The sequence below is a fragment of the Carcharodon carcharias genome, chromosome 6, assembly GCF_017639515.1.
Source record: "Carcharodon carcharias isolate sCarCar2 chromosome 6, sCarCar2.pri, whole genome shotgun sequence".
NCBI classification, from domain to species: domain Eukaryota; kingdom Metazoa; phylum Chordata; class Chondrichthyes; order Lamniformes; family Lamnidae; genus Carcharodon; species Carcharodon carcharias.
In genome coordinates, this window is record NC_054472.1 from 27,112,812 (window position 1) to 27,140,475 (window position 27,664).

General features: G+C 44.7%; 1 protein-coding gene across 1 annotated transcript in view; it reads left to right on the plus strand.

Annotated features, from left to right (window-relative positions):
* dok6 (docking protein 6) overlaps positions 1-27,664 on the plus strand; it is a 425,625-nt gene that overhangs the window by 331,246 nt on the left and 66,715 nt on the right. Inside the window, exon 5 of the mRNA XM_041190321.1 lies at positions 26,477-26,666. Coding sequence (XP_041046255.1) covers positions 26,477-26,666 — 190 coding nt within the window. The remainder of the gene's footprint in view (positions 1-26,476; positions 26,667-27,664) is intronic.

Consider the following 27,664-nt stretch of genomic DNA (forward strand, 5'->3'; position numbering starts at 1 on the left):
GGTGGGTATGTATGGAAAAAGTACTTCCTGATGAGACATGGAAGGCTAAAACAAGACTAGTGGTTCAGAATTTTGAAGGGAGACTTGGCGATCAAGATGTTAACAAGGACTCCCCCATAGCAGGAAAATGATCGTGAAGATTTTCTTAGCTCTCTTAACCACATATTCGTGGGAATGTAGGTCGATGAACGTAAAAGCTGTAATTTTGCAGGGTGAAAAATTTCAAATGAAAGTGTTTTTGAAACTAAAGAAACAAGTGATGTAGAAGAGGAGCTGTGGAAATTAAACAAATTGATTGAACAAATAGATTGACTGATGCGTCAAGGGCATGGTATTTCTCAGTTAAATCTGTCTTGCTGAAGGTACATTGAATTGAGCTGAAAACGGATTCAGCAATGTTCTACTGGTATCACAAAGAGAAACTCAGGCATCTTTATGATGCACATCAATGATTTTCTATGGAGAGGCTCTGCAGAATTTGAGAAATTTGTTATAGAAAACAGAGCTAGCAAAAGTGAACTGGCAATTTAGATTAAGGGATACGTCAATGGAATGCAGTGGCAGGCATTTAAGGTGCTACTTAAGAATATACAGAACAGATACATTCCAACAAGAAAGTAAAACGTCCAAGATGAGGATCCATTAACTAAAAATGTTAAAGATAGCATCAAACTTAAAAAAAGGCATATAATTGTGCAGAGATGAGTAGCAGATCAGAAGATTGGATATAATATAAATAACAGCAAAGAATGGCAAAAAGATTAGTAAAGAGGGAAAGATTAGAGTACAAGAGAAAGCTAGCTAAAAATATAAAGACAGACAGTAAGAGTATAATATGGGCAAATGTGAAGTTGTCCATTTTGACAGGACAAATAAGAAAGAGGCATATTATCTAAGCAATGGGAAATTGCAGAGCTTTGAGATACAGAGGGACCTGGGTGCCCTAGTGCATGAATCACAAAAGGTTAGTATGCAGGTACGGCAAATGGTTAGCAAAACGAATAGAATGTTATTATTTATTGCGAGGGGAGTTGAATATAAGAGTAAGAAGATTATGCTTCAGTTATACAGGGCATTGGTAAGACCACATCTGGAGTAATGTGTACTTAAGGAAGAATGTAAATGCATTAGAAGCAGTTCAGTGAAGGTTTACTAGATTAATACCTGGAATGGATGGGTTTTCTTATGAGGAAAGGTTGAACAGACTAGGCTTGTATCCACTGGAGTTAAGAGTAAAAGGCGATTTGATTGAAACATATAAGGTTCAGTGGGGACTTGACTGGGTGGAAGTGGAGAGGATATTTCCTCTTGTGGGAGAATCTAGAACTTGGGGTCACTTTCAAAATAAAGGGTCACCCATTTAGGACAGAGATGAGAAAAAAAAAATTCTGAGTGTTTTGAGACTTTGGAATTCTGTTCCTCAAAAGGCGATTGAGGCAGATTCCTTGAATATCTTTGAGGCAGAGGTAGATGGATTCTTGATAAGCAAGGGGGTGAAAAGTTATTGGGAGTAGGCAGGAATGTGAAGTTGGGGTTGAAATCAGATCATCCATGATCTTATTGAATGGCAGAGCAGGCTCGAGGGGCTGAGTGGCCAACTCCTGTTCCTAATTCATATGCTCGTTTGTGAGAGTCAGTTGGGCCACTGAGTTGGTAGTTTGGAGATGGAGATCTGTAATGTTGAATAAACTTACTATCAAGGAAACAATGTGTGTCTTGGTTTTTTATTGCACCATCCATTTTGGATCCAGTTAACAGCTGTCAGCATTTCGTCTTCAATGACTTACAAGTAAGCCAAGGCTCCCGTTATACTTAATTTGACCCAACCTGTAGGCTACCATTAACGAGGAGCTAAGTGCCCCTTCTGAAAGAAGCAACACTGATATACTGAAAGAAATCCCAAAACCTTTAAACTAAACTTAGTTAATCCGGCTGGAGTGACATTCTTGGGGTGTTGATGCACTCCACTTTCTCCCTGTTCCCACAGTCCTTGGAAGACCTCAAGCTCACCGGTGAACACCATGTGCTCCCTCTCTAGGGACACCCAGGCATGGATGTAACTATAGGAGAGAGGCAGGCAGTCAGGTCGAATGACCTCCTAGACTGCTTGCTGTCCGGACCACATTGAAGCAGTCCCCCAAGGAGGTCCTCCGATCTGCCTGTTCCCTCTGGAGGCTCCTGTTATAGGCAGGTGCAGTCCCAACGATAATGTCAAAGCCATGGGTCAAAGACATGATCGGCACTACAAAATTATTTATGCTGCTACTCCGTGGGGATGGGGTATTGGGAGGAAGGAGGTCATTTGGCCCATCACAGCCATCTGGGCTGTTTGAAAGAGTTTTTTTATTCGTTCATGGGATGTGGGTGTTGCTGGCTAGGCCAGTATTTATTGCCTGTTTGGAGGCCATTTAAGAGTCAACCACATTGCTGTGGGTCTGGAATCACATGAGCCAGACAAGATAAGGACGGTAGATTTCCTTCTCTAGTGAACCAGATGGGTTTTCGCAACAATCAACATGGTGACGATGATTTCACGGTCGTCGTCAGACTTATTTAATTCAAATTTCACCATCTCCTATGGTGGGATTCAAACCCGTGTCCCATGAACATTACCCTGGGTCTCTGGAATACCAGTCAGTGACAAAACCACTCTCCCACTGCCTCCCCATATTGATTTAGCATCATTTCCAGTGTGTTTCTGGTAAAGGCATTCCATCAGCAGGATTTTCATCTCCTCATGACAGTGGGAAGTGGCTCACAAAACACAGAATTTAGGATTGTTTTGCGAAAAATGCAATTTTCCTGTGCCGACCTGACCCCACACTCTTTCCGTGTGGCCTCTTCGCTGGTTGGGAAGATCAAATGAATGCGGGCACCCTCTGACTTCGGGGTCATCTTCATAAAATGTCCCTCTGTGTAAAACAAACATTCTCCTACTCTTTTGCTTTGATCTTTTGGTGGCGATGATCTTAAGTTTATGCCCTCCTCTTAGTGTGGTAGTGCGCAATTCTGCTGCAAATTCTCCAAGGTGTTGTAGGTTGGAGCTCACCACCCTGTGAGTCACAAGTGAGATGAGACATCTAGCAGTGAGCCAAGCTAACAGAGCTGGAATAGGAATTGGAATAAGGACGACAAGAGAAAATGCTAACAGCATAGCCATCTTATCTAATGGGATGGAAATTTGTTTGGGCGCCACTGTAAAATAGGCAGTATCTAATAGGCTGCATGTTATACGCCCCACCACTAGTCAGCTTCATTGACTTCTTTGGAGTTGGATATCAGACAGGGTGTTTAGCAGGTGATCTATTTGAAGCCTCACGTTTTATGCTACCACCTGAGACAAATTTCTGCTGTTGTGATGACACACCCAGGCATCTTGTGAGGGCATTATACATGGTGCTTATTACTTGCCATGTTTCAGGATCACAGAGAAAATTCAGCGTCATGGCAGCATATACCAAGCACTGTGGTAAAACATAAGATTGCCTGAACAGTTGCTGAAGAGCTGTGTCTTGCTGTTGTGAGGCTCCACCACCATTTTATTGAAGGACTATGAAAGTGCTTTGCAGAGCAACACTATTGCATTATGCTAAGCATGAGCACGTTAACGTGACAAATGTACAGAGCTGGCGCGGGTATCTTCCTCACCTGCTCCCAGGTTCAGGGTGTGGATGAGGCAATAGCTTTCCAAAGCCGATAATGCTGTGTCGGTGCCCTTCAAACATTGCTCATTTGCATAACATTCTGGCACTCGGCGTGAGGACATTTAGAGGACCAGGTCTTGGGATTTGTGGCACCAGCACTTTGTGAAGGGTACTAAAAGAAAAGTAAAATACTGCAGATGACGGAGATCTGAAATAAAAACAAAGTGCTGGAAAATGTCAGCAGGTCTGGCAGCATCTGTGGAGGGAGAAGCAGAGTTAATATTTCGAGCCCGAAGAAGAGTCACATTGGACTCGAAATGTTAACTCTGTTTCTCTCTCCACAGATACTGCCAGATCTGCTGATGTTTTCCAGCACGTTCTGTTTTTAGTTTGTAAAGATGCCCATTCTATACAGGATGATTTTTCTTTTGAATTGGAAGAGGGACACCAGATACTGGACAAGGGGACATGCAGGGCATAAGAAAACAGTGGCATCTCAGGAGAGGCCACTGGGCACATGTTATGTTTTTCATTCTGGTTCGCCCTTCGATGCCCATTCCAAATGGACGCCATGTGACTCGAGTGCTCAGGCATCCCAGCTGACCCCCTGATTTTAATTATTTTCAACAGCCTAAAGAGCATTGTGCACAGCTAATTTGTGGCCTCCCAGCCCCTTTGCAGTGACCACCCATATGGGGTCTCCCAACCTGATAACACAAGAGACGGAGTTTCAGTGGTTCAGGTTATCTGAACCTCGATGTTTTGACCATCCAGGCTTCACTACTGCAGCTGCTTTTGACTGGAGGGTGTCCTTCTCCTCCAAAATGATCCACTCTTCCTTATATCAGTTCCTGCAGAAAAAAGCAAGCAATGCAGCATCTTGGAATGGTGTTGCCCTTAGCTTGATCCAGCCATTACTTGTGGGGGCTACATTGAACAGCCCCTGAAATCGAGGATTGTGTTGTGTGACTAACCCATACCTGTTCAAACTGATGCAAGCTCCGTTCTATCTAATAAATCTAACGATTGTGACATGCAGCTCAGCACTAAACGTGCGGTTGAATGGTGTCGCACCTCAATGGAGTGCCCAAGTTCATGCAAGGTTAGCCTGCACTAAATGCCAGACCGCACTTCTTAAAAATGAGGCGCATTCTAGCTGCAGCAGACTGGCTAGTATTGGTTAAAGAAGAGTTGAAGACTGGGGGGCACCTACAAAAATGGCACAACAGGTCAGAGAGTGTGCCCCAGGTCCCCTGTGGCTCTGAAGGCTTTGGAGCAGAGGTTGCACAGAAGGAGAAAGGTTCTGTTCCCTCAGGAGCCAGGTGGTCCTCCAGGCAGATGATAAGGAGACAGTAGCAGCAATAGCTGTTGCAGTCAATGGCACCAGCCTGGCTTTGAGGACTTGGATCCAGTGCCAGAAGAAGTTTAATGACTTCACATAAGTGGTCAAGGTCAGTGAACGTATCTTCACATGCCGTTTCATCTCATGCCATCTTCACATACCATATCACACCACTTGCACCACTAGTCTCTCTGCTCCGCCACTGAATCAGGAGGAAAGCTCACCACTGGTTAGTCATACCTAGCACAGAGGAAGATGGCTGTGGTTGTTGTAGGTCAATCCCAGGACAACGCTGCAGGAGACCCTCCAGGTAGTGTCGTAGGCCCAACCCATCTTCAGCTGCTTAATCAATGAAGGAGGAGCTGCGAACACCAGCAAATGCAAATATTTGAAGATAGAGAGACTTTGGAGCACGTGTTCACCATGCTTTCCCTTGGCTGGCTGGTGCCCTTTCCCGAATGAGGCTGCTTTCCCCTGGTTGCTGTCGCTCTGCCTTGGCTGCTTTCCCTGGGTACTCACGTGTCCCATCTGTTCTCTGCAGCTCTCTGCCCTCCTCTCGGTGGGTACCCATGTTCGGCCGCCACTAGGCCTCGGGCCTCACTCCAGCTCTCATCGCACCTAGGCAAAGCCAATTTCGTGAGCAAGGGAGAGTGAGGGTATGCAGGTGGACGGGTGAGCGTGTGCGTGAATGAGCGTGTGGGTGAGTGAGTGAGTGACAGCAAAGGTGTGAGAGAGAGTGAGCGTGTGGGTGAGTGAGTGAGTATGTGAGTCAGTGAGTATGTGGGTAAGTGAGTGTGTGGGTGAGTGAGCGTGTATGTGGGTGAGTGAGCGTGTATGTGGGTGAGTGAGCGTGTGTGTCGGTGGGTGAGCGAGTGTGTGTGTGGGTGAGCATGTATGTGGGTGAGCGAGTGTGTATGTGGGTGAGCGTGTATGTGGGTGAGTGTGTATGTGGGTGAGCGTGTATGTGGGTGAGCGTGTATGTGGGTGAGCGTGTATGTGGGTGAGCATGTATGTTGGTGAGCGTGTATGTGGGTGAGCGTGTGTGTGGGTGAGCGAGTGTGTGGGTGAGTGAGTATGTGGGTGAGCGTGTTTGTGGGTGAGTGAGTGTGAACACGTGTGAGTGTAAGCGTGTGAGTGTGAACACGTGAGTGTGAGCGCGTGTGAGTGTGAACACATGTGAGTGCGTGTGAGCGCGAGTGCCAGTGAGGGTGAGTGAGAGCACATGCGGGTGAGTGAGTGTGAGGGTGAGTGAATGTTAGGGTGTGGGTGAGTGAGAGCGTGTGTGGGTGAGGTGCGTGTGTGTGAGAGAGTGAGCATGAGGTTTGGTGAGTATGTGAGGGTTGGGGCGAGTTAGGGTGGGGCTGGTGTGTGTGTGTGTGTCGGTGAGGATGGGTTTGAGGTTGGGGGTGCTTTGTGAGCATGGGGGTGGGGGGAGGGAGAGTGAGGATGAGGGTGAGGGAAGGTGAGGATGAGGGTGGTGGTGACTGGGAGTGAGAGTGGAGGTGACTGGGGGTGAGGGTGGAGTGATGAGTGTGTGCGCGCATGCAAGAGGGAGGGTGAGCATGCATGAGAGAGAGGGTGAGCGTGTGCATGTGTGATAGAGCATGAGCACATGTGCGTGTGTGTGAGTGGGGATAATAGGGAAGGGAGTGTGTGTGACTGGCTCATTCCCAGTCGCCAGGTTCTCATTCATCCTCACCCTCCCACACCAAGAGGCACTCTCAAAGTGGGTGAGGGTGACTGAGTGAGCACCCAGTTGGACACACACACTCTCCACCCTTTCACACTCGAATAGTCGTCTTTATTTATTACTTATTTTTTAATTATCAGTTTATTATTGTGATTTTTGTTTCTCAGCACCTTGTTTCTAATCATATGTTAGCTTTTATTGAAAATTCATGTCTAATGTTACGCCAAACCTCATCTTTCTGAAGTTTGCTCATCACCGCTTCCACCACCCGCCCCCCCCCCCCCACTCCGCCCCCCCAAGTGTGAGAAAATTGAAATGTGGCCCCCAGTGAGAAAAGGTTGGAGAAGCCTACACTACACGGTCTGCAACTGATATACATTCCTCTAAGGCACAGACTCCCAATGGTACATTAACCATGGTTAACGAAAGAAGTTAAAGATTGCAGCAGGTCAAAAGGAGGGGCTTATAAAGATGCCAGAAAAAGCAGTAAGTCTGAGGATTGGGAGCAATTTTGAACCATGCAAAGGAGGGCCAAGACACTGAGGGTTGTGGAAGCTTAATCATTGAGCACGTTCAAGACAGAAATTGGTAGATTTCTGATTACTAATGACTTCAAGCGATTTGGAGATAGTGCTAAGATAAAAGCAAAAAACTGCGGATGCTGGAAATCCAAAACAAAAACAAAAACACCTGGAAAAACTCAGCAGGTCTGACAGCATCTGCGGAGAGGAACACAGCTAACGTTTCGAGTCCATATGACTCGATAGTGCTGTTGGGGAGGATTTAAGCTAGATTGGCAGGGGGATGGGAACCTGAGGGTGAGTTCATATTCGAGGGAAGCAAAACTGGTAAAAGTAAGTAGAAAAGTAGAAAATAAAAATAGAAGGCAGATCAACCATGATCTTATTGAATATCTTAGCAGACTCAATGGGCTGAATGGCCTGTTCCTGTTCCTATGTTCCAATTATTTGAAGAAAAGCACAGAGACTCCTGGCAAACATCCCTCCCTCAACCAAAGCGGGTGAATTTTGTGGCTGCTTGTGCGGTTTTGATGTGTGGAAAATGGCCACTGCGTTTGCCTGAATTACAACAGTTGCTCCAACTTAAAGTAATTTGTCAAATACTCTGAAAGATTTGTGAGATATTAAAGGTGTTTTATGAGTATTGGTCTTTCTCCTTCCTTTATTCTCTCGCAATGACATCAGCTTCTTTAATGGGACCAAAACTGCCAGCACAAACATGAAATTAGAAATAGTATTAATTGTGTACTTATGGTTAAGGAAGGCACCAGGGGGCAGTCTTCACATCTTTGCCTGTCCCCATCAATCATTAAGCTGACACGTTGTGAAAATCTAATCCAAGACGCTTCTCAGCAAGGTAATCAGTTGCAGGTTGCTGATATCATAAGAGATTTGTTGTAATTCTGCTGTTGGTTCTGCTTTTGGTGCTGCAAGATATTTTAAAATTGGCCAATTTGGCATCTCTCTAGACTAAACTACCAAGTGTCATGGGTTTTATTTTATACTCTGTGCCATGTATGCCGACGAGGTTAGCTTTAGCAGTTATGGCAGCACAATGCGAGTCCCAACTATTGCAGCAGTTTTGAAGATACTACTGTACATTCCCATTCATCACTGGCACAGTGTGCTATGTTCTATGTGTATCAGCTCATAAGCTGGTCTTTATCGCTGCCTTGTTAAACCAGTCTGTCCAATAAAATTCCACTGCAATACAATTTTTTTTTATTAATTACCTTTGTAAAGAACATATCTTTTTATTTCTGTTGGACTGTTGTAAAGAACTCATCTTTTTATTTTCTGTTGGACTCTGGATTAAAATTACAATGGCTGCAGGTTGAAAGACATGTCCACTGGAACAGAATGAGATATATATGCAATGTTGCAGTCCTGGAACAGAGTGTGCCTTGAAAGACAGGATGGTGCTAGAAAGGAGTACTGGACCAAGGAGGCTGCCTAGCAACAATGCTTTAATTGGCTCCTGACCAGGTGACTAGGTTTTGTACGAGGGCAATACAGCAGAATAGCTCCTAGCCTGAAAGGAAAAAGACCTAAAACCTCTTGCTCCTGTGTGTGGAAGATTCCAGTAACTCCATAATAATAGCTAGCTATCTTTTTCTCCGCAAATCTCTATAACCTGCTCTCCCTGAAAACCCCTGTCAAGAGGCAAAAGGGGAAAATCACTGTTAGAGACATTGAAAGGCAAGTGCTCAACCAGTGAACTAAATACTGAAAGTGCTGGAAGACCTCGTGTCATCAATAAGAACTGAAAGGAATTTGGAAGACATTGATCAAAATCAACCCTTTGAACCCTGTACTCCGGAAGTGGTGCTATTGAACTGTTTTATTCCACCCTTAAAATCCATATTTTTTGTGTGTCTTATGTGTCTTGTATATGTGTGTATGGGGATTTAAGAAGGGGTAGAGTTTAGGTTATAGAGTTAGAAATTAGCAGTTCATATTTCTTCCTTTTGCCACTGATTAACAAGTTTGTTCAATGGACAGTTATTTACTTAAGTTTACAAACCTGGTGCTCATATTCTGTTAACCTAAATTAAACAGTTAGAGAGAATTGGTGCAATCTGGTAGGCCGGTCAAACTTTTCACATTTGTGGCGGCTCAGGGAACAGTGGGGCTCGATATTACAGCGCACTATCCACCGTGAGTCGCGACACCTTCTACTGTTTCACCAATTAATTGCTTCCTGATTCAATTCTTGAGCAACACCAAAAAGCTTTCACAGGAAATATATTCGGTGGGAAAACAAATGTCCGAAATTTTCAACATATCTGGTGCAAAAGATTATTTAATTAACAAACCGTGGGCAAATTTTGGTACATTTGCATTCCAATTAAAAAAATATGATACAAACTATTCTGGGGAGCCAAAAGCCTAGACTGGCACTGTTTAGACTGGAATGGCTCTTTGCCGGTTTCAAATAGACTTAAATGGAGATGTGTTGCCTGTACTGGTGTTCCATTCAGGCCATCAGTTTAGCTTCAGGTATAAATTTAGAAAGGTCCAAAGAGCACACCGCTGGTGAGAGCAGAAAATTGTGCATCCATGAAATTTAAAGAGCAGGGTACAATTAAAAGGGAGTGTTAAAATGAGGGGAGAAAAAATCTGAAAAGGTTCAGAAGGAATTTCCAGCTATCTTCAGCCTGTGCCAGCACTGAAGGGAGAAGGGACTGAGAAATTTGCAGGGAAAAAAATAACATGAAAGAAACCCAAGATGCAAATACAAGTCTACAGGCAAGTGACCCGACCCCTTGGTTGATGGTTGTTCATGGAGGTGATGCTGCATGAGGTGGATGGGTGAAAGATTACCCTTAATGCCATTGTGTGGCATCAGCCCCTTAAGTCACCATTGCACAAGCCTGGAAGGAGGCCCAGTCCAGGTTCAAGCTATAGCCCACCATTACTGACACTGGCAGTACCAGCTTGATGCTGCGGGGCAGCTGCTATCAGCAGGTGGCATAGCTCTGCATCTGGCTTTCTACTACTGTGTACTGTGTGAAGACAGTGCCACATATGTCACTTCCCCACATCAGAGCCAATGGATACATTTGTGAAATTGTGGCAGATGTGCCCAATCAGAATGACCTGGTGTACAGTGTTGCTGGAAGCACAACATATGGTGTATCTAAAGAATCACTAAGCTTATAGTTAGTAAGATGTTCACATATCTTAGTGCGTTCCCATCATCATTTTGGTTCTTTTACCCTTTTTGACTTACATTGTTCAAACTACTCAAATAGATTAGCCTTACCCTTTATACTTTGGAAACTGCACTGTGGTACAGAGAAAGAGAAGTTTCAGATCTTCAGAAGATCTGCCCATTTTCCACTGCAGCTGGCCAATTCACAATGGATATTCAGCAATGGAAGATCCACACTAAATACTTTCACTTATCCAGTCCCACCTACTGAGCTGTATCTCGCTATGAGAAGAGGGGATGCAATAAAGGTTTTAAATGCAACACTCAGGCACTGGAGATACCACAATTTCATATCAGACATTCAGGAGCATTGGGTTTTGAAACTAGATGGTAAGTTTTATTAGAAACCCTTTCATTTTTTTTCGTGCAATGAAGGACATAGATGCTTAAACTTTGTCAAGGATGGTCACATTCATCAGCATCTTGCATTTAGAATTCAACATGCCAGGAAACCAGGGCAAAGAACACATCATCTTCTTTGGAAATTTCAGCACTCTCTCAGAATAATTTTCAAATCAGTTAAATTAATGGTACAGATTAGATGCATGCCGGCAATGGACAAAGCTCTCACCAGGCGTGCAAAGTTTAAAAAGTACCTATATATATTCTGTTTTTCAAGATAGTGAAAGTAACTGGATGATGGCCTCCAGGGGAGGTGAGGAAGGAATGAGAACATGTATCTGTGGTCAGGAAATTCAGGAGAAGTGGGAAGGTGGAGTTCCTGTCAAATTTAGTGGCAGGACCTCATTAGGTACATATGAGCGTACGAATTACGAGCTGGAGTAGGCCACTCGGCCCCTCAAGCCTGCACCGCCATTCAATAAGATCATGGCTGATCTGAATGTAACCTCAAGCCCACATTCCTGCCTACATCCGATAACCTTTCACTCCCTTGTTAATCAAGAATCTATCTAGCTCTGTCTTAGGAACATTCAAAGACTCTGCTTCCACTGCCTTTTGAGGCAGAGAGTTCCAAAGACTCTCAACCCTCTGAGAGAAAGTTTCTCCCCATCTCTGTCTTTAATGAGCAACCCCTTATTTTTAAAAGGCGACCTATAGTTCTAAATTCTCTCACAATAGGAAACATCCTCTCCACATCCACCCTGTCAAGACCCCTCAGGATCTTAAAGGTTTCAATTAAATTGCCTCTTACTCTTCAAAATTCCAGTGGATACAAGCCTAACCTGTCCAGCCTTTCCTCATAAGGCAACCAGCCTATTCCTGGTATTAGTCTAGTAAACCTTCTCTGAACTGCTAGTGCATTTACATTTTTGTTTAAATAAGGAGACAAGTACTGTACATAGTACTCCTGATATGGTCTCACCAATGCCCTGTGCAACTGAAGCATAACCTGCCTAACCTTTGTTATCAATCCCCTCACAATAAATGATGACATTCTATTAGCTTTCCTAATTGTCTGCTGTACCTGCATATTAACTTCTTGTGATTCATGCACTAGGACACCCAGATCCCTCTGAATATCAGAGCTCTGCAATCTTTCACCATTTAAATATTAAGCTTTTCTTTTCTTCTTCTGGGGAGTGGGTGGGGGGAAGGTGGGCGGTTCCTGAAAAATGGAGAAGGATGGGTAACGGTGGGTTGGCTCAGAGTATGGCAGCAAGGACAGAGGGAAGGAGAGATTGCAGGGAAGAGACTGTGGAAGGGGTCTGAAGATTGTGGGGGATTCAACCAACCGCAGCGAGGCAGAGTTCATGGCAGAAGACTTGCTTGAGGTGGGAAGCACTCCTCCTCCTCCTGGCCCATAAGCGGTGCCAGGAAAGCATTTACCTGCTGAATGCCGCTGGTTCCCGCCCCCCTTCAGCTGCCCAGTTTCATGAGGCCTGGGAAACCCAGCCTGCAGCCATTAAATTTAAATATCTTCCAAAATCTGAGGAACATGGCCTCGTTTACATATTATAATCAACAACCCATCTCTCCAAAGGAAATTACTCAGACACCCCCAAATACGCCATAGTTAAACTGGAAGTAGCAGAGTTCATGATGGAGGTTGGATTTGTGTTTCACAATTTTACCAATTCATCCTCCTCCTTTCTATCATGAAGAGGGAGGGGGTAAAATTACCCCCTCTCTCCCTCCCCCTTCAATACCTTAAACCATTGCAATGTCTGACCCAGGAGAATACAATCATCCCTCAGTGTAGGACTGCCTGCAGCTGAGAAATAGTGTCCCTTATCAAAGACTCATTCCTGTCAGTTTTACAAAAGATATGTATTTTACATAATAGAGCACTGCATTTTATTTCGTCTTTTGACAGAATTTTAGCTTGAATGTTCAAGATGAGAGTTGCCTGGCTTGTTAAGTAGGAATTTGGGGAAGTGACAAGAATTATGCTTTGAAATAGGGAAATCTTCAGCTTTCAATAATGCATGAAGGCATGTCTGCAATTGAAAGCCCATAAAGCTGTAAGCTTTATTGAAACCTGAAGATTTGTGTGCATTTAAAGTGGTAAGTAACATGGAATAATATGTGGCTTGAGAGGTCAATGAATATGGAATTAACTAAACTTTTGAAAAAGTACTTGACCACTGCTGCAGATGAATATCTGTTGGAGTTTAATTTAATTTATGCAGATTAAAGGCAACTTAACAATTTTTATTTGGTTAATCCATTTATACTTAATGAGGGTGTCGGTCTCCCTGTCTCAAATGCCATTTTGGAGAGCACTAACAAAACCATAGAACTTTATAGAACTATAAAGTACTGCAGAAAGGTAATAAATACTGTGGTGATATGTAAACCAGCAACACAAGGAAATGTTCTGCAGGTGGCAAACAGGAGATTTAGGGCTGGATTTTTGTTGAGTCAGGGTGACTTGGGGGACTGTGGAGATCTGGTTCTCGGATTCCCGACCCCGTTTCCAGGCTTTCCAATTTTCAGGATTGCCTTTTAAGGGTGTGGGCTGGTTCGAGTTGCGAACACACGTTCCACCCTCCTGACCTGGCCAGCTCCATTGTGGGCATAGGCATGTCCTAGTCCTCCGCACTTTTCATGGAGTTGGGCCAGCTTTTTAAAGAGTTGTGGTTCACAGCACCTTAAAGGTGTCAGGAATCATAGTCTGCATGAGGGAACCTTTTAAAAGATAAGTTCAGAAGGTATGCCTCATGTCCCCATGCCAAGCTATGATCCCACATCCACCCCCTGTGGCCCCTCATGATCCCCATGCCGAGGTATGCCCCCAAACGTCCCCTGTGGCCACTCATGGTCTCTATGCCAAGCTATGCCCCCAAATCAACCCTTACGGCATCTCATGCCCCCATGCAGACCTTTGCCTACCCATCCCCTATGGCCCCTAATGACCCCCATGCCAAGCTATGACACTTCCATGCTCATTCATTCACTATACACTGTATAGAACCAATGAATCCTGCAGCAACAGTAGGATGTATAAAAACGGCTTTTAAGAAATAGGCATTCATTGATAGTTTTACATTTTCTTTAAAAAAAAACACCTTTTTACCACAGCCCGTAACGGTGGCGTGGATTGGGCATGGCGATTGTGTAGGGGGTGAGGGCTGGAAAACATATGAACACACGAACATACAAATTAGGAGCAGGAGTAGACCATTCAGCCCCTTGAAGCTGCTCTGCCATTCAATAAGATAACGGCTGATCTGATTGTAGCCTCAAATCCACATTACGCCTACCCCGATAACCTTTGACTTCCTCTTTGTTTTGTTCTTTTTGCCTTTTTATTTTAACTGTATGTAACTTTTATTTCATGCACAAATTGAGATCCTGCAGAGTGGTGCCTGTTCGGTTTCCTTGGCAATACCTATGGTTTCTGGATTGTATTGCCCTGCTATGTACAGTGTTCTTGCTCAGAGCCCTGCTTGCTGAAAATTATCCAGTAAATTTTACCAATGTGCCCCATCTGCTGGGAGTGCTTATTGAGACGTCACGGTGAACCTACCTAGAATATTTGATATCTGCTTCCAGCAGGGAAGGCTCCATGTTGGAAGCATGCATTCTGAAAATTTACCTTCATACATTTGTGTCGTAGAAGGGCTTACCTACTCCCCTTGGAAGCATACAGACGATATCCTCTGCAAAAAGGTCATTGCAAACATTTCAGAACTGTCCATTCAGCATACTGTGCTACTACAATGCAAATAAACTTGCAGAAGATATTAAACTTGGCAGTGATTTTGAAGAATTTCATCATTTATTCAGAATGGCCCTATAAAAGAACAGTAAAGTTTAAATATTTGTTTTATTGTGGAGATTGTGTAACATTCTGTTTCCATTGGTGAGAAGGCTATAAGAGATGTGATCCAATCCTTTAAAGTACTGAAATAATTTACACGACAGAAGGCTATTTAACTTGGACTGTGGTCACATAACTACAAGACATGAGAAGAAAATTAACGAGCCTCAAATGAGAATGGAGATTAGTGGGATCTCTGGAATAGACTTGCAGCTAAAGCAATAATAAGATGATGAAAAGAATGGTGAAAGGACGATTTAGCCCAGAAGGGGTGATATGCAACAGTGAGCCAATGGACTGCTGCTTGACCTACCCCAAATCAGCACAGAACCTGATTGAATGGAAGCACATAATCTTAGCTATGGCCTGCTCTTAAGGTTGTCTGCCAAATCAAGCTGGGCCAAATAGTGCAACAGAACCTAAATTTGAACCGCACATGTACTGTAACAGGAGAAGCAGCTTTTCTGGTACTGCCGTCTCATGGCTCTATCACACATGTCTAAACAACTGCAGTACACCACCCCTCCCCCCAGCGGCTTTCATCTTTTTATTGTGCCAGCACTGCTGCATCCAATGGAATGGTCATGTCTTTATCTTCTTGAGCCTTGATTTTATCAATACTTTCTGGGTTAATGTTCACAGTCTGCAACATATTCAGAATGGCACTGATCACGTCCTTAGCCTCTCAAAGCCTTTCACTTCTATTGTCTTGGTTCTTCACAACAACTTGTATTTCTGTACCACCCATAAGGTAGAAAACTATACCAAGGTGCGTCGTAATATTGTAATACTTGGTTCATATCTTCATGTGTGCTTTTTTTTTCCCTTTGGGGAATAGTGAGAAAGTGTTGGAAGGATTAGCAGGCTGATTATCAAACGGATAGGTGACAGGTGAGGTAAGATGTAGAAAAGTTATTAGGTCCAAAGGCCATCTCAGCATCAGATAAGACAGCAAGATTCTTGAGCAGTTTTGTTCGACCTGAGATAGTGGCCAGGAAAGGGAATAAAGTTGCTAGCCAAGATGTGGAGTTGTGATGGGAGCCAAGGACAATTGCTTCGGTTTTCGCAGTGTTTTCACTGGAAGAAATTGCAACTCATCCAAGACTGGATGTTATACCAGCAGTGTTACAATACAGAGGCCTTGAAGCAGGCAGAGAAGTGTTGTGGCAACAGAGCCGAATGCCATCTGCTTACATGTAGACACTAACCCCTTGTCTTTGAATTATATTGCTAATGGGCAGTGTGTACATAAGGAACAGGAATGAGCCAAGGAAAGACCTTTGGGCATTCCAAAGGTGCCAAATGAGATGGAAAGAGAAGCTATTACTGGAGATGCTGTGGCTAAAATTGGACAGGTAAGAGTAGAGTCAAGCAAATGTGGTTCCATGTAGCTGGACAACAGAGAAGAGGGATTTGAGGTTGCTAGTGTGGTCAACATCCAGAAAAATTGAGGAGGGAAAGTGCACATTTATTAAAATCATGAAAGATGTCAATTGTAATTTTGACGGAAGCTGTTTCAGTGTGGTGATTGTGGTGGATTATGATCCTTGCCCCTTTCTGGGACAATCCGAGATCTCATATGATTCTTCTCAATTTTAGGTTAAGAAAGACAGATCCTAAAGATACAAAAATGGGTCTGAAGGACTGATCTATCTTTTCTCTATGGAAAGGAACCCACTGAGAGTATTACTGTCCTCTGGATAGCCTCTTTAATGTGTTTCAGCCAGATTATAATATCCCAGGTATTATTAGGGTCCGAATATAACTCCTCAGTAATGTACGCTCTCACCAAAGAGGGTGCAGAGTTGTGTTCATAAGTTAGCAATATAAAAGATAACATGAGGTAATATAAATTCTAAATTATATAAATGTTTATTATAGAGCCAAACATGCAATTTACAGTGATGAAAGCAATCAAATGCAATGTTGAAAAATTATAGGAAAAGAAAGAAAGTAGGATCTTATTCTAGCAGCGAATCCAGTTTTTAAAATTCAATTATTGTTACAGTAAAGTATTTTAAGTAGGATATGTCAATTATTAAAGGAGCATTAACCTTAATCGCTGAGTGGAAGATTAGAGTTAGTGAGATGACTCTATCCTGTGAAGGAGAGAATTATCAATGTCTTACCCTGATAGTAGTAATAGTTGAGAGATGCTTAGGTGAATTAAATGAATCTATAAATCCAATATATGCTCTCAACATTTATAGTATTTCTGGGGGCTGTATAGCTGATTTCTTAGGTAAAGGGGTGGTGTCTTAATTTTAATTAGCTTCAGCTTTTTTATGTTTCAGATATGGTTTGGAGCCCTGTTAATTCCCAAGTGGCTCTTTGATTTCTAAGAAAGTTTATATTGCTGCTAATTTCTAAGTAAGGTCTGGACTTCACTGATTCTAGGAAAGCCAAGCTGTGAGGACACCTGATGGTCATGAGCCATGCGTCTGTGTTTTAAGATTATAATGTAGCTTTTGGGTTGTGCTAGTTTATAAAATTCCAGTTGAATGGTGGCTAGGATTATCAGTATAAACTAATCTTAACAAAGACAACACTGTGGTGGCATTCCCGACGGGCTGTAAAAGAAAAATATGTTGCACACACCCAAAGTCACAGAGTATCTCTTATCAGGGATTCTGCTAGTGCTAGTAAAGAGAGGTAAGTCCCCATAGGCAGAGTGAACTGTACTTTACCTTTTTTTTTAAAAGTGAGCTTTTTTTGCTTTTAAAGCTTTCCTGTCTCTTTTGACATTCTAACTGCACATTATGGCCAAATTTCTTAACACAGATTACATCACATGATAAGCTAGAAAGCTGATGGGAAAGGCTCAAAATGGAGCTGTAGAAAAGATGGGCACAGATTCAAGGACTTTGCAGAAGAAAGAAATGTTGTATATGGAACAGTAGCTACCAGGGACAGAGAAGTCAAGGATGGTCATTTTGAGGGGCTGGATTATGGTAGTTTTGAAAAGATAAGATGTGTTCTTGCAAGAAGAAGTGAAGCTGGGTGGTCAGAGGTTTAGGGGGAATTACTTTAATGGAACAGTAAGTGTGTATTATCAAAAGATGATCTCGAGAGGTCATCAGTGGAGTTTAGAGAGAGATTAGGGAAATCCAGGTCCAGGACTGCTGCAGAACTATCTTATAGAAAGAACACAAGAAATAGGAGCAGCAGTAGACCACATGGCCTGTTGAGCCTGCTCCATCATTCAATATGATCCTGGCTGATCTCAGGCTTCAACTCCGTTTTCCTGCCTGCTTCCCGTATCCCTTAATTCCTTGAGAGACCAAAGGTCTGTCTATCGCAGTCTTAAATGTATTCAATGATGGACCATCCACGACCCTCTAGAGTAGAGAATTCCAAAGATTCACAATCCTTTGAGTGAAATAATTTCTCCTTATCTCGGTCCTAAATGATCAGCCCCTTGTTCTGAGACTGCGCCCCCATGTTTTAGATTCCCCAAACAGTGGGAACAACCTCTCAGTATCTACCCTTACAAACCCTTCAGAATGTTGTAGGTTTCACTGGGATTGCCTCTCATTCTCCTAAACTCCAGAGAATATAAGCCCAATTTACTCAGCCTTTCACATTAGGCCAACCCCCTCATCCCAGGGACCAATTTAGTGAACCTTTCTTGCACCTCCTCCCATGTGAGTATATCCTTTCTTAAATGTGGAGAACCAAAACTGCACACAGCAGTCTAGATGTAGTCTCACCAAACCCTGTAGAATTGTAACAGTACTTCTTTATTCTTGTATTCCAATCTCCTTGCAATAAAGGCCAAAATGCCATTTGCCTTCCTAATTACTTGCACCTGCATGCTATCTTTGTGCATTCCTTGTACGAGCACACCCAAGTCTCTCTGAACATCAATCCTTACAGGTTTCACACCTTTTAAAAATTATTCTGCTTTTCTATTCTTACGACTAAAGTGAATAACTTCAGACTTCCCTACATTATACTCCATCTGCCATCTTGTTGCCCACTCACTTAACCTATATCTCTTTGCAGCCTCTCTGTGTCCTTCCCACAGCTTACCTTTCTACCTAGCTTGGCATCATCAGCAAACTTAGATGCATTACTCTCTGTCTCTTTTAGTCACTAATATAGATTGTAAATAGCTGAGGGTGGCGACGCTCCACTATTCACTGCCTGCCAACTTGAAAAAGTCCCGTTGTGCCCGCTGTCTGTGCTCTATCCATTAACCAATCCTCTATCCATGGTTGACTTTGTGGCAAGGGGAACCAGCAGAGGGAGCTGAACGGATGGTCTCAATGTTAGTGAGAAATAAGTCCATGAGCTCCTGTTGGACTTGAAGGTGAAGTAGATTGTAGAAAGCTGATAGTAGAATAGGATTCTAAAGAGGCAGTAGATATCAGAGAAAGGTAGCCAGGGACTGTCTTTGGTATGCAGGATAATCCTCTGGTAGTGCCAATTTGAGCAGAGGAAAGTGAGGTCATTGATACTGGATGGAGTCCATCTCCTCATCAGGCTTTACTTGCTCTATGTATCCCGACAAATCAATGTCAAATTCCTTGTCCTTACCTTGAGATGCCTTCATATTGACTTCCTTCAGCTTTATATTCCTGTTTACATCTTGAATTCTACTGAAACTATAACAATCCCAGCTGCTGATAATACTGGACAAGTCAGATCCCAGGGCGAAATCTGGCTTGTTAGATCCTAACTTTTTTTTTTAGAAACCATGGAGTTACTGAACAAATTCACAGGAGTCTGCTTATGAACTTTTAATACAAAGAGTAAAATATTTGTTAAAACAAGAAAAGTGAACAATATTACACCAGACAAAAAGGTTCAACAGATCTCAATCCAGCACAAGAAGACGATTCAAATTCCCACTATTCCTTTACCCCACCCAGCAATATATTTACAAACACACAAACCAGGGAAGAGTTACCACTAGCTTGACAAAAAGGCTTCTCGCTTAGGGCTGGCACAGTTGCAAAAGTTTTTTTTTCCATTGAGTTCCTGAGCATTCACTTGATGCTTCTCACCTTACTCATTTCTCTCCCCGAGACACCCAAAAAACCGCACTCTAAACTCTCTGTTTCTTCAACTGCAGAGCAAACAGATGAGTTCCCTAAATTCAGTCTTCCAGTAGCACCTCTGCTAAAGTGATCACTTTACTGAGTCCAGTAACTGATTATTCAGTTAACTACTGTCCCACTAGCCTTACAGATTTTCTTCTCAGAGAGCTTCAGATCGCTGCCTCCTCTGTTTGACACACGCACACTGAACTCTGAAACCCCTCTCTCAACTCCTGTCTTTTCTGTGTCTTTGTCCCTGGATCACTGCCAATAGACAACAGTAAAGTTTTTCTACTATGTGTTTTGTTTCCAGAATCACTGAACTTTCAATCCCTTTTAACCCATCTCTTCAACTTCAGCAGTCGTAAGACCTCAATAAAAATACATGTATACAAACAAACCCAAAAGACCTAGAACCTTTTAGTCATAAGTCTATCCAGGCACCCAGGCACTAAAATTCATAAAGAAAACTAAGTGAAACTGAAACCATGTTTTACCTTTTTTAACACACAAATATAGAAAAATAAATTCAGCTTAAAATTATACAATGTTCCTAACACCTCCCCGCAGAGAAAAAAATGAAAAGGCATCTTTAAGAGGAGTTTTCATTTTCAATTAAACAACCCCCTTTTATCACTATCTCTATCTGAATTATACAGGCCTTGTTCTGGCAGTAACAATGTAGTTACAAATATACAAGGATACCTGACTTCTCAATAAAAATTATGGGGGGATTTGTCCCAGATTTATACTCGTTTTACCTGTTGGCCACAATGGTTTTTCACACAGTATTGTTTCAAACCCACTGCCTTAATTATGCATTCCTGGGAAACATGCCGTTTCCATGGTGGGCGGGCTCTCATTCATCCACCACGCCATCACCTCGCCACTTCATCACACCGGGTGCCATATTTAAAGTCCAGCTGCATACACACCTCTGAGTGCTTCCAGCCTACGACTGCTGCAAAGAAGACATGGCCCTGAAAGGCAAAAAGACTGCAGCCCCCAGGTTCAATTATGCGTCCCTCAAGCGCCTTTTGGATGCAGTGAAGGCCCGCCGTGATATCCTTTAACCCCGCTCTGGCTGCAGAATGGGGAGCAACCTCATTAATCCGGCTTGGGAGGTGGCAGCAGTGGTGGTCATCGCCAACGACGTGCAAAGGAGGCAGCCACCCTGTGCCACAAGAGGATGAATGATCTCCGTTTTGCCTGGGTAAGTCACTCTTCTCATTACTCTCAACTCTCACACTCACAAACCCATCATACATCCACAGGGCCCTCACTCACTGCCAGTTCCAGGGACATCACCATTCACTCTCTCACACACACCATCATTGTCCTCATCCCAACCATGGGACCACTCAGCACCCACACAGGCCAGGCATACTTATCATCTGGCCTGGCAGGCATCCTGCTTACACTCCCTCCATCTCTATTCATGCAGGACAAGCTGGCACACAGCAAGAGGAAAAGGTTGCTTACTGGTGGAGGGATACCTGAAATCAAGGTCCTCACGGACTTTGAGAACAGAGCCATCCAGCTGGCAGGTGAGGATCTGGACCATTCCTGTGCTGACGGTGAGGTCGGTGACGCTCTACCAAGTGAGGGTTCAGCAGCGCAACATCCATCAGACAACCACACTGTGAGTGATGTGTCCTGTTTCACAGGCCACTGCCATGCACTAATTATCTCCCCTTACTTGTGCAGGCACATCTGCCAAACAGGCAACAGAGTCCATGACTCAGGGCCTCCAATCAAGCCCCAAAGGAACCTGTGAAGAGGAATCTGAAGGCACCCTCCTTGAAGAACCATCACGGCGCTCACCCACACCCTCCACCAGCACAGAGACACACACCTCAGTGGGACCTAGCTTTAGAGTAGCCTTGGGATCACAATCTGATGAGCACATCACACTTCTCATCAACAGCAGGTGGTGGTAGGGACTTTCCCTGGTGTCCGGCACTCTCAGACTGCTGGAGGTCAGAAATTTGCTGAGTCCGAGTCAGCTGGCGAGCCCCTGGACTCGGTCATGTCACAGTTGCTGGAGCTGTGAAGGCAAGCTTGGGAACATCAGGAAAAGATTACAAGGCACAATGAACATCAGGAAAGGATTGCAAGGCACAATGGAGGAGTCCGTCTGCCTTCAGACTGAGGTGACAGCGCTGCCATGCCAACACTCCAAGGCCAACGCTGCTAGGATGGTGACTACCGTGGAGATCTTGGTCCAGGACATCACTCCTGCATTGCTGCGCGGGCTGAACCTCATTGCTGACGCCATAGTTGGCCTTCAATAGCATGAACGCGAGAGAGGTGTGCGGCAGCATGATCTCACTCCAGCTTCCCTTTCTCCTCAAAGAGTCAGCCAGAGGCCCTTGGGTACCCAGAAGGACTAGGATCAGCAGGTGCAAACTCTGGGGCCGTCCACCTACTTGACTCCAGGAGTGTCCAGCCCATCCGAATCCCCTCTTCCTGTGACCCCCAACAGCTCCAGCTCCACAGCTCGAGGAGGGTGCCACTGCCACCTAGCAGATCCCTGAAAGCAGGCCAGGGCCCTCCAGGTCTGGGCCCTTCAGAGGAAGCCCGTCAAGGCCATCACAGACAAGGCATAGCAGTCAGCAGGCTGCCTCCACCTCCGCTGTGGATGTCAGGGGAGCACCAAGACGTAGCAGCAGGGTTAGGAAGGTTAAGAAAATGTAACTCTTTCGAGTACAAACCCGTTTCCATCTGTTTCAGATGACGTTACATTGTTTCATAGTTTGCCATTGTGAGATTTGAAGTTAAGAAGATGTAGTTGCACAGCCTGGGCACAGGTGTTAATTACTTGTACATAATGTTCACTATTGTAAATAAACCCCCAAAATGTCTCCCTGCCTATGGCTCCTTGTTCTGATGAGCAGTGTTTGTGTCACTCAGATGTGAAACTTTTCTGCACAAGATAAAAGCAGGTGTCTCAGTCCAGGGCCTTTTCCCTGTGCTTTGTGCAGACTTCAGACCAAAGTGATGGTCTAGCCTCACACCCTGGACACATTACTGATGCCTGCACCTCAATGGTTTTTGTCATTGCTCCCAGAATGTAGTGGGCAGGCTTCACAGAGTTCTGTCATTCTCTCTGTGTGCTCTCAGCACCATTAAGGTGGGGCTGGGCCCCCATCCCTTCAGCATCTGTGACCAGTGACGCTGTGCTCCTGAACGTCTCGGGCTGAAGGCAGACAAACGATCAGATGCTTCTAAAGTTTCATGGCTGTATCTCCATGATATGACCCTGATCACAGAGCGCAAGCGAGCTGCCCTCAGTCAGACAGGAGTCAGACATTCTCAGAGGCTACGTAAGGATCTATAGAGTGTCCTCACTGCATGTCAATCAACATTCTCCTGCAATCGAGCGGCTACTAGGGCCTCCACTGCATCTCCGTGACAGAAGCATTATCACAGAGGGTATGTGCGCTGCCATTAGCCAGACTGGAGTCAAACATTCATAGATGCAATGTGAGGATCTTATGGTGTCTCCTACTGCATGTCGTCATCACCCTCCATAAATTTAGCAGCTATGAGGGCCTCCTGAGCACACCTGCACACCTCCTGAGCACACCCCATTGGCATCCTCCTCATCGGAGGAGACCTCCAACTCCTGCATCTGCTCCTCAGCCAGCTCCTTTTGCTGTTGCAGCACCAGGTTGTAAAGGGCACAGCAGGCAGCGATGATGCATGACACCCCCTGAGGACTACATCGCAGGGCTCCACCAGGCACCTAAACCTCATTTCAGCATCCCAATGATTTGTTCCGCCAAGTTGCGAGTTGCAGCATGAGCCTCGTTATACCTCCGCTCTGCTGCAGTCAGAGGCAGCCACACGGTGACATCAGCCACATTCTCTGTGGGCAGCCCTTGTCCCCGAGGAGCCAAGCCTGCAGTCGCTGTGGACCCTGGAGGACGCCAGGGATCTGTGACTGGCTGAGAATGTAGGAGCCGTGGACACTTTCTGGAAATCTTGTGCAGACCTGCAGGGTGCGTTTGTGGTGGTCGCACAGCGAATGGAATCCCTTGCGATTGACATAGTTGACCATGTGTTGTGATGGAGATCTGAGCGCCAGCTGAGTGCAGTCGATGGCGTCCTGCACCTGTGGGAAACCTGAGATCTGGGCAAATCCAATCACTCTTGCGTCCTGGCTCTCCTGGTTCCAGGCAAAATGCACAAAGTTGTGCGCCCTCACAAAATGGCATCTGTGACCTCATGGAGGCTTGTGATATCCCACAGAGCTCACCTGTGAAGCCCTGAAAGAAGCCACTGGCGTAGAAATTGAGCACCACTATCACTTTCATGGCCACGGGCAGTGGATGCCCTCTGTGTCCCCGTGGTGCCAAATCCTGCAGTAGCTGGCAGATGTGACCGACCAGTTCCCTAGACATGCGCAGTCTTCAGCGGCACTGGTTCTTGGTCACCTGCAGGAATGAAATGCGTTATCTATAGACCCTGGGTCTAGCTCAGTGCCGACCAGCGACAGCGCTGTCTCTTCGGTGGCATGTGTGGGAGGCCCAGCTGCCCCTTCTTCCAGAGGGTGCTGCTCCTCCCTCTGCACAGCCAGGCGCCTCAGTCACTCTCTTCTCCGTTATCTTTGCTCTCTGTACGCCACAAGGCATGTAGCTAGTTCACCAAGCTCCATGATCCTGTTGTGCTGCTCCTGGAGGATGAAAGAGAGAAACGCGTGGGTTAGCATGTGTGTACTAAGAACCTCTCTTGATTAAGTCTGAAGGCCCCTTAATGCATCACTTGGATGGCCAAAGATTAGTGAGCTTCATGGCTGCCTGAATCACCATCTTCCTCCGCCCCACTCCACCCTGACCAATTGGCAGCACCTTTGCCCATTGGACTGCATGCTGTGCTCCCAGCTCAGGTACAGGCATTCTCCTAACCTGTGATGCAAGGCTGCGCTGTTAGCTTGAACCATGGGGAAGACTGGTCCAAACTGTGATGATGACATTGCAAGAGGCTATGAGCGCCTCCACCAGTGACTGCTCCATGGCCAGCTTTAGCAAGGAGATTGTACAACTTGCCCAGCCGTCCAACTGTTCTGCAGTCCACTAAAACGCTCATTAGTTTGCAGTCTGTGCCCAAGGGCTGAAAAGCTCTGTGGTGCTTGGTGGCACTTTGTTGCCCCTGCGTTTTGAGTGAGCAGATAAGCTAGAGGCCCCACTCCAATTATATTAATGTGGCTGCATCTGAACTGTCTCAGCTGCAGGAGAAATGGTTACTTCATACAAGATGTGCATAATGCGTGACCACTTGCCTCGCCCACACACCTCTCCCCACCCCACACGTGCTTGTGCGCTGCCTTCAGCCGGAGGGCAGCCTTTGCCACACCCCCAAAGTCATCTCAACCACAGGGAAGTCTTTGCCCATCCCTCTCCCCCATGTCACCTCAACTGCAGGGCAGCCTTTACACCCCCCACCCCAAAATCGCCTCAACCACAGTGCAACCCTTGCGTCCCCTCGAACGACCTGAACCTTGAAGCCCAACAAGCAACCCTTGCTAGCACCGGGCAACATTACTGTGCACTTGCCTCCGACTTCCCCTCAAAGTGCAACCCGCCAAACGCACGCCTTATATATGAGGTTGTGAAACATGTCAGTGTGTAATTATGCCGAGGCGAGCAGACGATCCAGCGTGTGGGAATGATTCCGGCAGGCTGGCCTTATACAGATGTATTACAATGAAGTTCCTGATGTCCAATGGCAGGAAATGCGGCCCACCATCGATGTGCTGAGCGGACGATCGCAATCTGGTTTCACGACGTTGTGAAACCGGTTTTTGGCCTTCTCAGCACATTGTCCACCCACATTGCCAAGCACGCCCAACTCCAGCAGGCATGGACAATTCTGCCCAATATTTCGCACAAGTCCATTCTGATCACGACACCCATGTTCCTCCCCATTTAAATCTTGATAAAGCATCTGCCATGATATTGTCTCTTCCTGCGACATGAATAATTTTCAAATTATATGGTTGTAGCATTAAAGTTCAGTGAAATAGCCTCAGATCCTTGGTATGAAATTTTTGCTGAAATGGTTAGAGGATTATCGTACCTTTAAATAATAGTCTGTGCAGGGATTTTAGAGGTGTAGGTTTCAAAATGTTGTAGAGCCAACACCAAATTCAAAGTCTCTTTTTCCACAGTTGAATATTTTTGCTGGCAAGAATTCAGCTTCCGAGAAAAGTAACTAACTGGCTGTATGATCCCCATCTCGAGCTCCTGTAGTAAAACTGCACCAACACCCAAGTCACTGGCATCAACAGCCAGTTTAAATGGCTTAGTATAATTCGGCGCTGCTGAAACTGGTGCGGTAGTCAGTACAGCTTTTAAGCTGTCAAAGGCACTTTGACGCTCCTTTGTCCACTCAAGTTTCTTGCCTTTCTTTTAACAAGCTTGTCAGGAGAGCCGCTACAGTGCTGACATTCAGAATGAACTTCTGATAGGATCCACTCATGCCTATATACAGCAAAATCTCTCGTTTTGTCTTAGGCACTGGAAAATCCAAAATAGTCTTTATTTTTGTTTCTCTAGGTCCCCATAAGGATCAGTTGAGATGACTAGCATAAATGTATTTGGAGGGAAGCTAGACAAATATAAACACACGGGAGAAAGGAGGAAAAAATTATATTAATGGAGTTAAATGAAGAAGGATGGTAAGAAGTGTGTGGAGCATCATCCAACACAGGCCAGTTGGACCAATTGTTGTTTCTGTGCTGTAAAGACCATGTGTATTACCATATCAATCTATCTGTTTCTGTGTGTCTTTCAGAGCGGTTCAATGTGTACCTAATGCCAACACCCAACTTGGACATTTATGGAGAATGCACCATGCAGATCACGCATGAAAACATTTACCTGTGGGATATCCACAACCCCAGAGTGAAACTTGTTATGTGGCCACTCAGCTCTCTCAGGCGGTATGGAAGGGACTCAACTTGGTTCACATTTGAAGCTGGCAGGTAACCATGTGTTTTTTCACATTTCAAAACAATTTATTATGAAAATAGAAAAGAAAATCTCTCCAAAAAAAATTGTGTCCTCCTTTGCAACCGAACGCTGAGTTACATTTCGTTCAGTTGAGCTTTATCTCATCACAAATGTCGTAATTAATGATTACATTACAAATTCATTAGCTTTAAATTGACATCATCTGCATCATCATCATCTTCATCATCATCATCTTCTAACCAATTAAAGGCATTTCCAGAACATGTTAGTTAGAACAAATCAACCAAATTCAAATATTGATCCATTCCCAGTAACTCCTTGCCCTAATTTTCAAAAGACAATGTCAACTACTTAAATAAAAGCAAAAATATTATTATATTTGCACACAGTAAGAGTTAAAACATTAGTATGTCAACAATTAAAATAGGAATTGCTGAGCTGATCTGGAAGGCAGGCTGTGCTGCCCACTATTACCATGCAGTCGTTAGATAAGCTCCTTGCCATCAGCACAACCTCAAAATATTGGCCCCGATGAACGTGCAGTTCAAAGAGTAGGCCCAATAGCACTCTTCTCAGCTGGGGTTGAACAATAAACATGGTCTTGCAGGCATTGCCTGCATCCTCTATGAATATCAAAAAATAAAGAATTTCCAAGACACTTGGCTTGGCCTCCAAACAAACAAACTCTGTTGCCTTTGACGAGCCTCTAAGTTTGTCCCTCAGTTTTCAATTTGAAATCCTGGTTATGGCCCGATATGGGAGCCCCAAGTCTCACCTGAAATTAGGCCTCTGGGCTCGTATCAATCCATTGGATGAGCTACCTCCTGTAGCGGGGCCTTCAACTCATGCAAGCGCGGAGTTTAAAAGACATAAATGGGACGGGCAGTTCTCTTTTGTGTTTGGTCATTTATTATTTGCTTGGGCGGAATGGATTGAAAAAGATCTCTCAAATCTGAAATGGAACCACCATCTATTTATCTATTTCCATTTGTTTGAATTAATAGACGGA